Source organism: Engystomops pustulosus, chromosome 10 (genome assembly GCF_040894005.1).
Source record: "Engystomops pustulosus chromosome 10, aEngPut4.maternal, whole genome shotgun sequence".
NCBI classification, from domain to species: domain Eukaryota; kingdom Metazoa; phylum Chordata; class Amphibia; order Anura; family Leptodactylidae; genus Engystomops; species Engystomops pustulosus.
The window spans coordinates 89,051,526-89,068,228 of record NC_092420.1 but is presented as its reverse complement, the minus strand read 5'-3'; the positions used below and the strand labels follow the sequence as shown (position 1 = coordinate 89,068,228).

At 46.2% G+C, this 16,703-nt stretch overlaps 1 protein-coding gene across 3 annotated transcripts in view; it reads right to left on the bottom strand.

Moving 5' to 3' along the window:
- Positions 1 to 3,069: 3,069 nt before the first annotated feature.
- The window catches only part of DMBX1 (diencephalon/mesencephalon homeobox 1), a 52,385-nt gene continuing 38,751 nt past the window's right edge, over positions 3,070 to 16,703 (bottom strand). For 2 of the 3 annotated variants that reach the window (XM_072127933.1, XM_072127935.1), the window contains exons 2-5: positions 6,841 to 7,005; positions 5,409 to 5,603; positions 4,059 to 4,413; positions 3,070 to 3,797 (exon numbers count right to left, since the gene is read on the bottom strand). In XM_072127933.1, the coding sequence (XP_071984034.1) occupies positions 3,397 to 3,797; positions 4,059 to 4,413; positions 5,409 to 5,603; positions 6,841 to 7,005 (1,116 nt within the window). In that variant the 3' untranslated portion in view covers positions 3,070 to 3,396. Of the gene's footprint in view, positions 3,798 to 4,058; positions 4,414 to 5,408; positions 5,604 to 6,839; positions 7,006 to 16,703 lie in introns of all 3 variants that reach the window. The other variant, XM_072127934.1, reaches the window with a different exon arrangement.

The window sequence follows — 16,703 nt, the reverse complement described above, 5'->3', positions numbered from 1 at the left end:
TCTCAAGATTCTGCTCAAATTCTTAGTTAATTTAATTTTAATTTTCTCTTTAATTACTACTCTTCCCTTTGGGTACCCCATTTTTCATCTCCTGGTTGAAGCCTCTGTCTGTCAGAGTGTCTGAGATGCTGTGGAACACTCTGGAGGATCTGAGATGTTGTGAAGGGCTTAGATGAGCCAGAGTCGTTTTGAAGTGTTTTGGGGGGTCTGAGACATCTTGGACTTCTCCTGGTCCATATGTTGTGGAAGGTCTGAGACATTTTCGAGCATACTTTTGAGGGTCTGAAATGTTGTTGAACTCTCACCCAGGTCTGAGATGTAGAGCACACTTGATTGCCTGAAACAATGTGAAGCTTTTTGTGAGTTGGAGCACTCTTCTAGGGTCTGAGATGTTAGGGAGACTCAGATTCTGCTGAGATTCTCAGTGGTTAATTGCTACTCCTCCCCTTGGGTACCTCATTTTTCATCTCCTTGGTAAGAGATTGGCAGATTGTTTGAGATGTTGTGGAGCACCCTGGAGGATCTGAGATGTTGTGGAGCACCCTGGAGGATCTGAGATGTTGTGGAGCACCCTGGAGGATCTGAGATGTTGCGGAGGGCTTTCCAGAGCCAGAGTTGTTTTGGAGTATTCTCAAGGATGTTAGAAATTCTGGAGCGGTCTCAAGGGTATGAGCTGTTTTGGAGCACTTTTAAGGGTCTGATATGTTGTGGAGCTCTCTCAAGGATCTGATATGTTGTGAAGCGCTCTTGATAAGGTGAGTGCTAAGGCGTTTTGAAGCACTTTCGAGGGTCTGAGTTGTTGTGAAGGACTCTTGAAGGGCTAAAATGTTGTGGAGAAGCACTCTTGAATGTCCATGTAAAATGTTGTGGAGCTCTCATCATGATTTTAAATGTTGACAAGTGCTCTTAAGGATTGGAGATTATGTGAAGTGCACTCAAGGGTCTTAGATGCTGTGGAGCACTCTAAAGGGACTGAGATGTTTTCAAGTACTCTCTAGAGGGTCTGAGATGTTGTAGAGCCCTCTTGAGTGTCTGAGATGTGGGTGCAACATTTTTGAGGATTTGAGATATTGTGGATCACTCTCGAGAGTCTGAGTTGTTTTGGAGCACTTTGAAGGGTATCAGTTGTTGTGGTGTGCTCAAGGGCTGTGATGTGGAGCACTCACCAGGGTCTGATATGTTGTAGAGCCCTTTTGAGGGTCTGAAAAGCTGGTGGAGCATTCTCTAAGGTCTGATGCATTTTGGAGCACTTTTAAAGGTCTGAGAAGTTGTTGAGGTCTCACCACGGTCTGAGAAGGGTCTGAACTGTTTTGGAGCACTTTTAGCTGATATGTTGTAGAGTTCTCATCAGGATTTTAGATGATTAGGCCTGCTCTCAACGGTCTGAGATGCTCTGGAGCGCTCTCAGGATATTAGGGAAACTAATTCTTATGAGTGTCTGACACATTGGGGCTCATTTACTAAAGGTCCGAACGCCGCACTTTCGTCGGGTTTCCCGAATATCTCTGATTTGCGCCAAATTACCCCAGGATTTTGGCACACGCGATCGGATTGTGGCACATTGGCGCCGGCTTTCACTTGACATAAATCGGGGGCGTGGCCGGCGGAAATCCCGACTGATTTGGAAAAAACGCGGGATTAAAAAAACGATTTGTGTCGCAAGACTAGTACTCACATGCACCAGGAAGAAGAAGGTGAACTCAGGCGGACCTCGGCGCAGCAGCCACACCTGCATGATATTGGGCGCAAGACCTTAGTGAATCCTGGCAGACCCGAATCAGCGTCGGACAACGCACCGCGGGATCGCGACTGGACCGGGTAAGTAAATGTGCCTCATTTTGAACCGCTCTTGAGGGCCTGACATGTTGTGGACAGCTCCCGAGGGCCTGACATATTTTGGAGCACTCTCAAGGGTCTGAGATATTCAGGATCAGTCTTGAGGGTCTAAGATGTTGTGGATCAATCTCAAGATGCTGAGATTTTTCCCTGGAACTGAGAGACATCTGCCGACCATCAGTCATTGTTAAATTTAGTGGAATACCTATACATCTGCCTTATTGCCAAGAGTCTTGGGGGTAACTCTTTGAAGGTTCAGGGGTCTATGGCGGTTGGACTTCCCATAATATGTGCAGAGGTTGGATGCCTGGACTTTGTTTATAGGACACAGCGTGCAGCACACTGGCTTCAGCAAGTGATGTACGAGCAGGCACTAGTGGGCGGTTAGTAACATATTACACGGCTGTCACCTCCTCCACCTCGTCCACAGCCTCAGGCCATAACTATATGATATGTTACTAGAGAATTTTCCTGTTCCTGCCACCTGGGACCAATACACACACAGCCACGCTGCCAAACATGTGAAGGGCATTGCTTTCCATTTCACCTCTATACATGTGGGAGCTTCTTCTCATTTACTACCCCCACCCCAATCTGCTGCTGTCACACACAACCCTCTACTCAGCAGCAGAAAGTCCCACTGCAGTAACTGGCTCTTTTAACCATTTGTACAGATTAGACATTCAAGCTGCTGAATGGACCACTTACTCATGTCAGCAGTGGATGTCCGAGGGACTAGGGTGAAGCTGAACAACTACAAGCCTTGGAAGCATCATGAGCAGAAATAAATGATAGCTTAATGATGGCTCATTTTGTCAAATACAAGAAGATTCCATCAATTCTGCCCTTCTACTACTTCTTCTTACGTCTTATATGAAACCAACGAATCCGAGAAAATCTGAAGACTTCCTCTATTTGGACTTAATTTCTGCTTCAAGGTGTCTGGCTACAACAGATCCTCTCCCAAAAACTCCTGTCTAAGGTCATGTTCACATCTTGGAGAGATTCTATAACGGACACTTTCAACCAGATGATGGACATCATAATGAAGCGTAGTTGTGTCATGAGTCCTCACATTCTACGATGGAACAGAAAAGATAAATGGACAGAACGGAACCAAGAGCCTTCACCCCTCATGTCAAATTGATGTCCTATTCATTGAGATAAATGGAACTGTAGGCGATGAGATGGAGACGTCTCATATAACGGAGGTTTAGTGCATTTTTCACAAAAGAATTTAATGCTTTAGAAGCCATCACTGTATGACACAAGATACAACATTGGTGGAGCCAGAAGGAGCCGACAAATGGCCACAGCGCACACTGTGGCCCCGGAGATGGGGTTTATTATACATTCACATGACAAGGGACTTCTCATCCAGAAATGGGACAGAGCATGGGCACCGTCTAAATGAGCAATTCCTACTTACATTCATTGACATCACATGAGATTGATAAGGTGACTTAGACAGGGGCACAGCGGCCCACCTGCTGTGCCCTCAGTAGCCACAGTCCCATGAGGGGAAGTCATTGGCACACCACAGTCCAGCAGTGATCACACTCAGTTGGGTAATGTGTCCAGTCCTAAGGAGGCTGCATGTTGTTTTGCACGGAGCCGAAGGTTTTCAATACTTGTTGTTTTGCTGTTAAGACTTGGAAGAGCCCCAGAGCTTTGGAGGATGGGGGAGGACCAAACTTGCTGGGCATGGGACAGGGACTGGTAGTAGGACTGACAGTGCAGGGTGCTGAGTGGTGTCATGCCAACATTCATACCCAAGTAGGGCACCGCTGGAGGGCTGGCCAAATCAAATGAGGAGTAATGGACCAGGTTGTTGGTGGCGGCCATGTGCTGCCGAAACTGTTCTTGCAGACGGAACAAGCTGAGTGGCGAGGAAGAGTAGGAATGAGTTGGAGGAAGACAATTACTGGAAGTCGGGGTCACTGTGCTGCTGACCGGGGACTCTGCAACAGAAATATATCCTCAGTTCTCAACATGTTGAAGGAATCAAAGCTATGAAGTATTGAGACAAAGTCTCATAGTGCCCTAACACTACACAATGGCATGCACTGTATACATCTATACCCCCTTCAAATTCCGGCTATGCTTCATGGTGGAGGGGATGTCATATGCTGGATATGACAGCTTTCTTATATTGCCATGGCTACTATGATCTGAGTGAAGCCCTGAGCACTCCAGTCCTTCACCTTTAGCATTAGACTCACCTGTTTTAGGACTGGCTCTCTTGTAGTTTAAGCCTTTGGTGTCTGTGGGAGAAGGTTCCTCCATCTTGCGATCTTCGAGTGGGGTTTTGGGCTCATCCTCTTTGTCAGTGTGTTCTTCTGTAGCGGACTCACTGGCAGACTGATCGGATGGTGCTGAATTCAGCTCTAGGTTGGCATCACTCACGGAGCTGTGCAGAGTCTTGATGTCTTGGCTGGGGGCTGCTGGATCCTCGGGGGCGGGGTCAGTCTTGGCTTCACTGCTGCCTATGTCTGAGTCTTTGTGTTTCTGTAGTTGCTCTTTCTGGAGACTTCTCTGCTTCTTGCGGAATTTGGCTCTTCTGTTCTTAAACCAAACCTTTAATATAACGAGACAAATTCCAATTAGGCTCCCGTACAATACATATGGTTTAACAGTATCCAAAATAGAGAATTAGACAACACTTTTTGTGAGGCCCATTAGGGTCTCAAGGAGACAATCATATCAGGGCGCCTGCAGCTATTAGTCCTTACTGCCAGAACCAGTAGCAGTCCATTATGTGAAAAGGCAGCAGCACTCCTTGGATGGTGGTGAAACAAAGATGTATTCCTTATTCACGGAATCATGCAAGCCACGAGAAAGACACGTCCAAACGTTGCAAAAATAGATCTTTGCTTCACCACTATCTAAGGAGTATGTTATACATATGGTTTAGCATACATATGGTACTGGACAATAGGATACATATAGTACTACACTATGAGATAAATACTAGGCTATAGGATACATACAGTACTACACTATAGGAACCATGGTAGATTGAAGGATAGAAACCACTGTAGAATACATACAACACTCTATAATACATTTGATAGAGTAACTACACCATAGGATACAGTACTACACTATATGGACCATACTAAGCTTTAGGATACATACAATACTACACACTAGAAGTATACAAACAGTACTACACTATATGATATATGCTAAATCAGTGGTTCTCAACCTGTGGGTCGCGACCCCGGTGGGGGTCGAATGACCCAAACACAGGGGTCGCCTAAAGTCATCGGAGCCACGATTTTATTGCATTTTTTGGCACAAATACAATATTCTTGTACATGGTTTGGGGTCACCGCAACATGAGGAACTGTATTGCGGGGTCACAGCATTAGAAAGGTTGAGAACCACTGTGCTAAATAATACTGCTTAATACATGCCCAATGTCTTCATTAGATCTACCTTGTTGGATGACCCCCTCTGATTATCCCTCTGAGACTTTTATGTTAAGTTTAGTTTGGCAGATCTGGAGCTGGTCCTGTGCCCTGTCCCCATAACTCTGCCATGGGCTGAAGGATTGTTTGGGGTAATACCTGTACTCTGGCCTCGGGAAGGTTTGTGCACATGGCCAGTCTTTCCCTCATCACTACATCAGGGTAGTGGGTCTTCTGGAAGGTCTTCTCCAGGGCCTCTAGTTGTTGGGCTGTGAAGGCCGTGCGGCTCCTTCTCTGTTTGCGGTGCTGGGACCCATATCGGGCTTCCAGGATGATGTCTTGAAATGTACAGCCGTTGGAAGATAAAATATGGCCAATTTAATTACAGGAAGAGGGAAGCGAAGAGACAGTGGAAGACCATACAAATCCCCAACACCCACCGAGGGACCATACTACTTCCACCAATGACCACACACATTAAGAGACCATACAACCTCTACTATATAACCCTCACCTAACAACCCCCCCCACACACACATCTTTGGGGCCATACAACCCTCACCTAACCCCACACACATTTGGAGGCCATACAACACCCACCAGTGACCAAACGCACACACCGAGGGGCCATCCAACCCCCACCACCAACGACCACACACATTGGGCCATACAACCCTCACATCACACCACACACAAACATCTTTGGGGCTATACTACCCTCGCCATACAACACACAATTAACCCCCCACACACACACCAGGGAGCCATAAAATCCTCACCTATGCCCACACACACATTGGGAGACCATATAACCCTCTCCACATCGGATATCACATAATCTTACTATCCAGTCTATGGATCTTAGGTCCTCAGGAAGATGTACACAGCCTGGGTAAACAGCTACACGCTGGGGTAGGAGAGTAGACTGCTTTAGCAGCAGAGTTGGGGCAGAGTCCTGGTGGTGGACCCCTGCTTTGGGGCCTTGTCTCCTGGCAAAGGTGTCAGGGCAGCATGCCACAGACACCTCTGCTTCTTGGGCTGACCTTCTGGGAAAACCCTGAATTAAGACATGGAACTTTCCATCCACTAGGGGCTTTATAACCTCCACTTGTGAGCTGGCAGCTCCTTTTTCCAAACAGCTTGCTTTCCCCATTAAAATGAGACAGATCATTCTATTAGTTCTTCACAGGCAGAGACTTAGAGCTGCATTACCATGATTCCACACTGGATGCCCTGAGGTAATCACTCTCACAGATTAACCCTTTAGTATTGAGGAGGATTTGGAGTTTCGCAACAACTGTTAACCCTTGTGTTGCGCATACATCCCACCTAACCCCACACAAACATCAGGGGGGCTAAACAACCCCACCTATCCAAAGACACACATCGGGAGGCCATGCAATCCCACCTAACCCCACACACACATTGGGAGGCCATACAATCTCATCTAACCCCACACACACATTGGGAGGCCATACAATCCCACATAACCCCACACACACATTGGGAGGCCATACAATCCCACATAACCCCACACACACATTGGGGGACCATATAACGCCCTCCACATCGTATATCCCATAATCTTACCAGCCAGTCTCTCTGCCAGGGTCAGGGCGTGCACCGAGGGCCGGTAGTCGGGGGTGTGCTGTGCCTGCTGGGCGGCCTGTTGATGCAGGTTGTACATGGCGCTGAGAGAGTTCATGGCGTGGAGGGAATATCCATTTACCCCATAATGCTGCATGTCTGGCGGCTCCTGCGGAGAGGAAAGCAACACAGTCACGGGAAGAAGAAGACAAATAGTCATTGGTCCTTAATGGTCTGTCACATGTCCTGGTAGTACTGATGTCAGCTTATAGGGTACTGATGGATACTCCCCATAGTACTGATGTCAGATTATAGGGTACTGATGGATACTCCCCATAGTACTGATGTCAGATTATAGGGTACTGATGGATACTCCCCATAGTACTGATGTCAGATTAGAGGATACTGATGGATACTCCCCATAGTACTGGATGTCAGCTTATAGGGTACTGATGGATACTCCCTATAGTACTGATGTCAGATTGTAGGGTACTGATGGATACTCCCCATAGTACTGATGTCATTTTATAGGGTACTGATGGATACTCCCCATAGTACTGATGTCAGATTATAGGGTACCGATGGATACTCCCCATAGTACTGATGTCAGATTATAGGGTACTGATGGATACTCCCCATAGTACTGATGTCAGATTATAGGGTACTGATGGATACTCCCCATAGTACTGATGTCAGATTAGAGGATACTGATGGATACTCCCCATAGTACTGGATGTCAGCTTATAGGGTACTGATGGATACTCCCTATAGTACTGATGTCAGATTGTAGGGTACTGATGGATACTCCCCATAGTACTGATGTCATTTTATAGGGTACTGATGGATACTCCCCATAGTACTGATGTCAGATTATAGGGTACCGATGGATACTCCCCATAGTACTGATGTCAGATTATAGGGTACTGATGGATACTCCCCATAGTACTGATGTCAGATTATAGGGTACTGATGGATACTCCCCATAGTACTGATGTCATTTTATAGGGTACCGATGGATACTCCCCATAGTACTGATGTCAGATTATAGGATACTGATGGATACTCCCCATAGTACTGATGTCAGTTTATAGGATACTGATGGATAATCCCCATAGTACTGATGTCAGATTATAGGATACTGATGGATACTCCCCATAGTACTGATGTCAGATTATAGGGTACTGATGGATACTCCCCATAGTACTGATGTCAGATTATAGGATACTGATGGATACTCCCCATAGTACTGGATGTCAGTTTATAGGGTACTGATGGATACTCCCCATAGTACTGATGTCAGATTATAGGGTACTGATGGATACTCCCCATAGTACTGATGTCAGATTATAGGGTACTGATGGATACTCCCCATAGTACTGATGTCAGCTTATAGGGTACGGATGGATACTCCCCATAGTACTGATCTCATCTTACAGGGTACTGATGGATACTCCCCATAGTACTGATGTCAGATTATAGGATACTGATGGATACTCCCCATAGTTCTGATGTCAGTTTATAGGATACTGATGGAAAATCCCCATAGTACTGATGTCAGATTATAGGGTACTGATGGATACTCCCCATAGTACTGATGTCAGATTATAGGATACTGATGGATACTCCCCATAGTACTGATGTCAGATTATAGGGTACTGATGGATACTCCCCATAGTACTGATGTCAGATTATAGGGTACTGATGGATACTCCCCATAGTACTGATGTCAGATTATAGGATACTGATGGATACTCCCCATAGTACTGATGTCAGATTATAGGGTACCGATGGATACTCCCCATAGTACTGATGTCAGATTATAGGGTACTGATGGATACTCCCCATAGTACTGATGTCAGATTAGAGGATACTGATGGATACTCCCCATAGTACTGGATGTCAGCTTATAGGGTACTGATGGATACTCCCTATAGTACTGATGTCAGATTGTAGGGTACTGATGGATACTCCCCATAGTACTGATGTCATTTTATAGGGTACTGATGGATACTCCCCATAGTACTGATGTCAGATTATAGGGTACCGATGGATACTCCCCATAGTACTGATGTCAGATTATAGGGTACTGATGGATACTCCCCATAGTACTGATGTCAGATTATAGGGTACTGATGGATACTCCCCATAGTACTGATGTCAGATTAGAGGATACTGATGGATACTCCCCATAGTACTGGATGTCAGCTTATAGGGTACTGATGGATACTCCCTATAGTACTGATGTCAGATTGTAGGGTACTGATGGATACTCCCCATAGTACTGATGTCATTTTATAGGGTACTGATGGATACTCCCCATAGTACTGATGTCAGATTATAGGGTACCGATGGATACTCCCCATAGTACTGATGTCAGATTATAGGGTACTGATGGATACTCCCCATAGTACTGATGTCAGATTATAGGGTACTGATGGATACTCCCCATAGTACTGATGTCATTTTATAGGGTACCGATGGATACTCCCCATAGTACTGATGTCAGATTATAGGATACTGATGGATACTCCCCATAGTACTGATGTCAGTTTATAGGATACTGATGGATAATCCCCATAGTACTGATGTCAGATTATAGGATACTGATGGATACTCCCCATAGTACTGATGTCAGATTATAGGGTACTGATGGATACTCCCCATAGTACTGATGTCAGATTATAGGATACTGATGGATACTCCCCATAGTACTGGATGTCAGTTTATAGGGTACTGATGGATACTCCCCATAGTACTGATGTCAGATTATAGGGTACTGATGGATACTCCCCATAGTACTGATGTCAGATTATAGGGTACTGATGGATACTCCCCATAGTACTGATGTCAGCTTATAGGGTACGGATGGATACTCCCCATAGTACTGATCTCATCTTACAGGGTACTGATGGATACTCCCCATAGTACTGATGTCAGATTATAGGATACTGATGGATACTCCCCATAGTTCTGATGTCAGTTTATAGGATACTGATGGAAAATCCCCATAGTACTGATGTCAGATTATAGGGTACTGATGGATACTCCCCATAGTACTGATGTCAGATTATAGGATACTGATGGATACTCCCCATAGTACTGATGTCAGATTATAGGGTACTGATGGATACTCCCCATAGTACTGATGTCAGATTATAGGGTACTGATGGATACTCCCCATAGTACTGATGTCAGATTATAGGATACTGATGGATACTCCCCATAGTACTGATGTCAGATTATAGGGTACTGATGGATACTCCCCATAGTACTGATGTCAGCTTATAGGGTACGGATGGATACTCCCCATAGTACTGATCTCATTTTACAGGGTACTGATGGATACTCCCCATAGTACTGATGTCAGATTATAGGGTACTGATGGATACTCCCCATAGTAGTGATGTCAGATTATAGGGTACTGATGGATACTCCCCGTAGTACTGACAGTTACTCCTTATAGTACTGATATTAGTTGTAAGGTGCTGGTTGCTCCCCATAGTACTGATGGCAGCGTATAGAATTCGGAGACTTTTACTGCTGTCATCATCCTCATCAGTCTTGTAATCACTGAAGATCATCAGTTTGGGTTTCGTGCCCTTCTGGCCCCCCCGTTTCATCCTCCTGGTTGCAGTGTCTAGTTCTTTCATGTGAATAGTGTTGGATTTTCTGCAGTTGGCGTCTCATTACACAAGAGCCTCCACTAATTAACTACTTAACCCGTTAATCCTCTTATGGCGGGAGCACAATGCTCTTATCCGCGCCCTTTCTTTAATGCAATTAACTGGCGCTCTAAAGACCCAATACAGACGCTCTAATATGGAGATTTGTGACTCTCCATATGACAATCTCATTATTTAAGGGGGGAAAAAACAAGACTCATTAGTGATAGCGGAGCAGTGGGGGAGCAGAGTCAAGAAGCAGAACATCGGAGCAGCAACAAGTTACCTATAGACCACAACCTATAGCTGGACATGGAACACCAGTTATTGGATCTGAAGGTCACAAATTGGGCCCCATAACTGTGCCCCAACCTTCTCCCATCTTCTAGAGAAATACTTGAAAAACTCTACAAGTCTCATAATCCCTACACTCTTGGTATCTCCCACCCACTCCTACAAACATAACCAATGGATACCGATCCCAGCTCAGATGTATAGGGGCCCCATCTCAGCCTGAACGTATAAACATGGGGGCCCCATCTCCTTCACACTCAACCATTTAGGACGAATTTTGAATCACACACAGAACCATAAAGTGGCCGATTCAAGTCCAAACACATAACCAAAGGAGGGCTCATCCCAGCCCAAACTGATATCTATTGGGTTCCCATACCAGTCCACACATATAACCGTAGAGGGCCCATTGCCGCCCACAAACATAACTATAAAGGGCCCATCCTAGCCCACACATACAACCATAGAGGGCCCATCCCAGCCCAATCATATAACCAAAGAAGGCCCATACCACCCCACACATAACCGTAGAGGGCCCAGCCTAGCCCACACATACAACCATAGAGGGCCCATCCCAGCCCACACATACAAGCATAGAGGGCCCATCCCAGCCCACACATATATAACCATGGGGGGCCACTCTCAGCCCACACATATAGCCGTAGGGGGCCTATCCTACTATATCAGAAGCAGGATGGCGGCTTCATATAGGATACACTGACAGTGCACAGTGTGAGGAGAAAGACGCTCTATGTCCTGATCTGTTCTACTGAAATACAAACAATCCTGTTAGTGTGTCTGCAAAAATAACACAGAGTGGAAATGACGCATTCTCCCGAAATCTGAGACGACTTAGCTAATCACTGTAAGCAGCGAAGTGAGAGGATTAGAGGGAGATCTTGGCGGTGAGATCAGACCTCATTGTTTTCGGACTTTGTGGGCTACATTGTTGTCTCCATATCCCAAGCTACAAAGTTTTTTTGCTACAAAAGTTGGTTCTGGACCCGGACTTCGGGCCGGACTTTGACCCAAACACGAACCCCATTGAAGTCAATGGGATCTACATTTTAACACCCAAAAATGGCTGTAAAATGGGGCTTTTAAGGGCTGGAGGGAATAAGAGGGGGCTATGGAAAGTACTTAAAATAATAACATGCAGATTGTTAAAATGTCACTTTCTCTCCATGATTTGGGAGATGGAGAGCTAAATGGATGGTGTGGACAGGCTTGGTGATGCTGGTAGTGCTAGTGGCGTCACATCCTCTACCTGCAGGGAGGCAGGTAATCTGGTGATTAAAGGGGCAGTGGAACAGGAGTGGCCAACTGAAGTTTCAGCAGGAGCCTGAGGCGTTTCGAGGCTTTTTTGGTGTCTACACTAGATGTTTACTCATGACACGTGTTCCGTCTTCTCCCTTCTGTGAGAGAAAATGCCCCGCTGCAGACACCCTGTGGGATGACCCTTGTTTTCTGGATCCCTGGGCACGGGTAGTAGCTGGTGATGACATAGCTACGGGCTGACCGCTGTGTTTCATTGTCATCACAGGTATCTTCTCACCATCCAGCACCCACACCCTCATCCTCCAATAAAAGTTCTTGGGAATCTTCGAACTCTATGTCTGGGGCAATCACAGCTAGAAGAGTCTTCGTACAGCATGACTGACAGTTCTATGACTTTCGGCTTAAACGGCTTTAAAGTGACAAAGCCGTTTAAGCCGAAAGTCATGAGGTGAGGTGGAGGTTCTGTACTTCCAACTGAGGATGAGTGGGGCGAAGATAATCCCACAGAAGCTGATGCATTGTCTGCCATGTAATTGACCAATGCCTTAACTTCTTGAAGCCTATTGGGGCCTACAAGTACATGTTGCACACCCTGGCACCTAGTGGCACCAAGGGAACTTGGAATATGGAGAGACGGAACACGTCTTCTTCCTGCAGCACCAGCTCCATCATCAGCAGCAGTACCACACCGTGGCCACGTCGCTTAATTCCTGCTTTCCTCATTTTAAAAGGCCAGCAGTACCAAAATATACAGCGACAGCACCTGTACACTATTCACTTCAACAGTCAATCAAGCAGATTGGTGCTTTATGCCCAAACACAAACCCAGATCCTGAACAACAGCACTTTGCAAATCGGGTTCGCTTATCACTAGTGACTAGGAAGTCAATCTTCTTAATCGTCATAGAGGACGTGTCTCCAACAATAGATGGTGGAAACAGGAACTGGTTGTACTGTAAACTGACAGCAAAAAAATACAATTCTGAAGTCTCTTAAATGAAGACCTGAGCACTACTAGGCCTAGATCCGAACGAAACCGTTTAGTGTACATCGAGGCAGGTGCGGGGCCCTTTATTTTAGGTCTCACAGTCCTGTTTGTGCTTCAGAACCCGGTCCCCTCATTACCCCTCCTTCCACCTAACAGAATCGTCCACTACGGGACCGCTACATCACCTAGACCTACTATTTCTTTTTGACCACTACTGCACCTAGAACACATATTTAGTGAGGCCACACATTTAACAAGACCAATCCTTCACCCATACCCAAGTCTTCCCTAGAACAACCCAGTCCACACCTTTACTTATAGACCAACTCTTAACTAGACTAACCCTTCACCTTGACCATTACTTCACCATGACAAGCCCTTCACATAGACCACTCCTTTTCACCTACATCACACCCTCACCTAGACCAATCTCTCACCAAGACTACATCTTCTCCTTGACCCTTCACCTAGACCACATCTTCTCCTTGACCCTTCACCTAGACCACATCTTCTCCTTGACCCTTCACCTAGACCACATTTTAAGGCCTCTTGCACACGACCGTACATGGGACACTGAGTTAGCTGCATAAATTGCCACCAAAGAGGTCTATTGTTGCCACCGCACCTTGACAGAGGTGGGTGACTGCGCCACAAAATCTAGATCAGGTCCTCTTCCTGCCTGCTCAGCTCCTATGGAGATGGGATGGGTGAGCAGCACGAAATGGGACACAAACTATAACCTGTTTGCAGTCTGTTTTTGCACATGGCCGTGCGTGAGGCCAAACTATTCATATGGACCACTCTTTCACCCAGACCAATCCTTTACTTAGACCGCACATTTGACTAGACCAACCAATCACTTTGACCACTTCTTCAGCTAGAAAAGACCTAGACCAACTCCTCACCTAGACCACATCTTCACCTAGAACATCCCTACACCTTGACCACACCCGAACCTAAAACCACCCTGAACCTTGACCACTACTTAACCTAGACCAGTCCGAGACTAACCCTTTACTTAGGCCACACCTTTACCTAAACCAGACCTAGACCAACTCTTCACCTAGACAATGGGGATTTACTTACCCGACCCATTCGCGATCCAGCAGCACGTTCTCTGCGGTGGATTCGGGTCTTCCGGCGATTCACTAAGGCAGTTCCTCTGCCGTCCACCAGATGTCGCTGTTGCGCTGAAGTTCCGAGGCCCGCTGAAATGCACTGAAATTCACCGGCCTATACCTGGTGAAGGTAAGTGCAAGTTTCGCGACACATTTTTTTTTTTTAATGCGGCGGTTTTTCCCAATCCGTCGGGTTTTCGTTCAGCCACACCCCTGATTTCCGTCGCGTGCATGCCGGCGCCGATGTGCCAAAATCCGATCGCGTCCGCCAAAATCCCGGGGCAATACAGGGAAAATCGCCGCAAATCGGAAATATGCGGGTAACACGTCGGGAAAACGCAAATCGGGCCCTTAGTAAATGACCCCCAATATCTTCAAATAGAACAACCTTAACCTCTACTTCAACTAGGCTGACCCTTCTCCTGGACAACATCTTTAACTGGACCTGACCTTCACCTAGAACAATCCATCAACTTGACTACTAATTCAGACCTAGACGCACTACTAGAACAGACGTAGACCAGCCTTTTACTTAGACCAATATTGTCCTTCACCACCCACTCATTTCATTTCTTCACCCAGACCCTATTTCACCAAAGTCATCTCTATATCACCTTCACCTGGACTAGTTGGAGGAGATCTAGCTGCTGTGACTCCCCCCCTCCCCTATAGATAGACTGTTTCTTGTAGTCACTTGTGCTACCAATTTATGCAGTTACTTAAAAAGTCTCAGACCATAAGTAAGTGTTATAATAATATTCATAATAATAGTAATAATAATAATAACAATTAGTGATAGAGATGATGACACAGATGATGACAATGAATTATAACAATGATTCCTGCTTAGTCTGGTGGAGCGCTGCGGGGTCTGGCTGAGTGTCGGCTGTGTGGCCCCGGGGTGTGTGAGGGGATCAGATGTTCCCACACCTGGGGTCCGCGCTGAGCCTCTCCCTGGAGCTGTCAGTGTAATGGGAGTTTTATTCCTCATGTCTGTGTGAGGAGCAAAGCGCCTGAGGGGAAACCCCGCCGCCACCGCAGACTCACAAGGAAAAACTGCTGTCCATTAGTATCCAATTATCACATGATCCACGCCATTAATTATAAATCACCACTAATTGGGATAATTAGCTTGCTCTGGGTATTGCAGCGTGACTGACACCTTATGAGGAGCGTACTCCCCCGTTCTCAGGCGCACAGTACACATCAGTGGTCTTCAAATATCCAGGTCATATCCAGGCCAGGGGGCACCATACTATGTAAGGAGGTGACCACCAGGGAGCGCCATACTATGTAAGGAGATGATCACCAGGGGGCGTCATACTATGTAAGGAGGTGACCACCAGGGGGTGCCATACTATGTAAGGAGGTGACCACCAGAGGGCGCCATATTATGTAAGGAGGTGACCATCAGAGGGCATCATACTATGTAAGAAAATGACCACCAGGGTGCACCATACTATGTAAGGAGGTGACCACCAGGGGGCACCATACTATGTAAGGAGGTGACCACCAGAGGACGCCATACTATGTAAGGAGGTGACCATCAGAGGGCGCCATACTATGTAAGGAGGTGACCATCAGAGGGCGCCATACTATGTAAGGAGGTGACCACCAGGGGGCACCATACTATGTAAGGAGGTGACCATCAGAGGGCGCCATACTATGTAAGGAGGTGACCATCAGAGGGCGCCATACTATGTAAGGAGGTGACCACCAGGGGGCACCATACTATGTAAGGAGATGACCACCAGAGGGCGCCATACTATGTAAGGAGGTGACCATCAGAGGGCGCCATACTATGTAAGGAGGTGACCACCAGGGGGCACCATACTATGTAAGGAGGTGACCACCAGAGAGCGCCATACTATGTAAGGCGGTCACCACCAGAGGGCGCCATACTATGTAAGGAGGTGGCCACCAGGGGGCACCATACTATGTAAGGAGATGACCACCATTGGGCGCCATTGTATGTAAGGAGATGACCACTAGGGGGCGCCATACTATGTAAGGAAATGACCACTAGGGGGCGCCATACTATGTAAGGAAATGACCACTAGGGGGCGCCATACTATGTAAGGAAATGACCACCAGTGTGCCTCATACTGTGTAACTAGATGATCACCAGGGGGCGTCATACTATGTATTCTATGTATGTACTATATAATTGTATAAGTAGCCCGAGGCTCCATACATTATACCAGGAAATACAGACAGAGGTATCTGGATATTATGTTACATTTCCCTTTATAATAAGCCTCAGACCTCCATACAGTAATAATTTATAATACATTAAAATATAAAATAATGACGCCCTCTACCAGTACATAACAGTATAACAGCTGCCGCAATATACCGAACCTCCACAGTGATAGAACTGTAAAACGTGTCATATAACAAATCACTGGTTTAACTGAAGTAAGAAACCTTAGCCCCACATACAATAAAATAATATTACACATCACTTTATAATAGTCCTGACCCCCGTATGATATAAGTGTATTACACATCACCATATAATAATCCT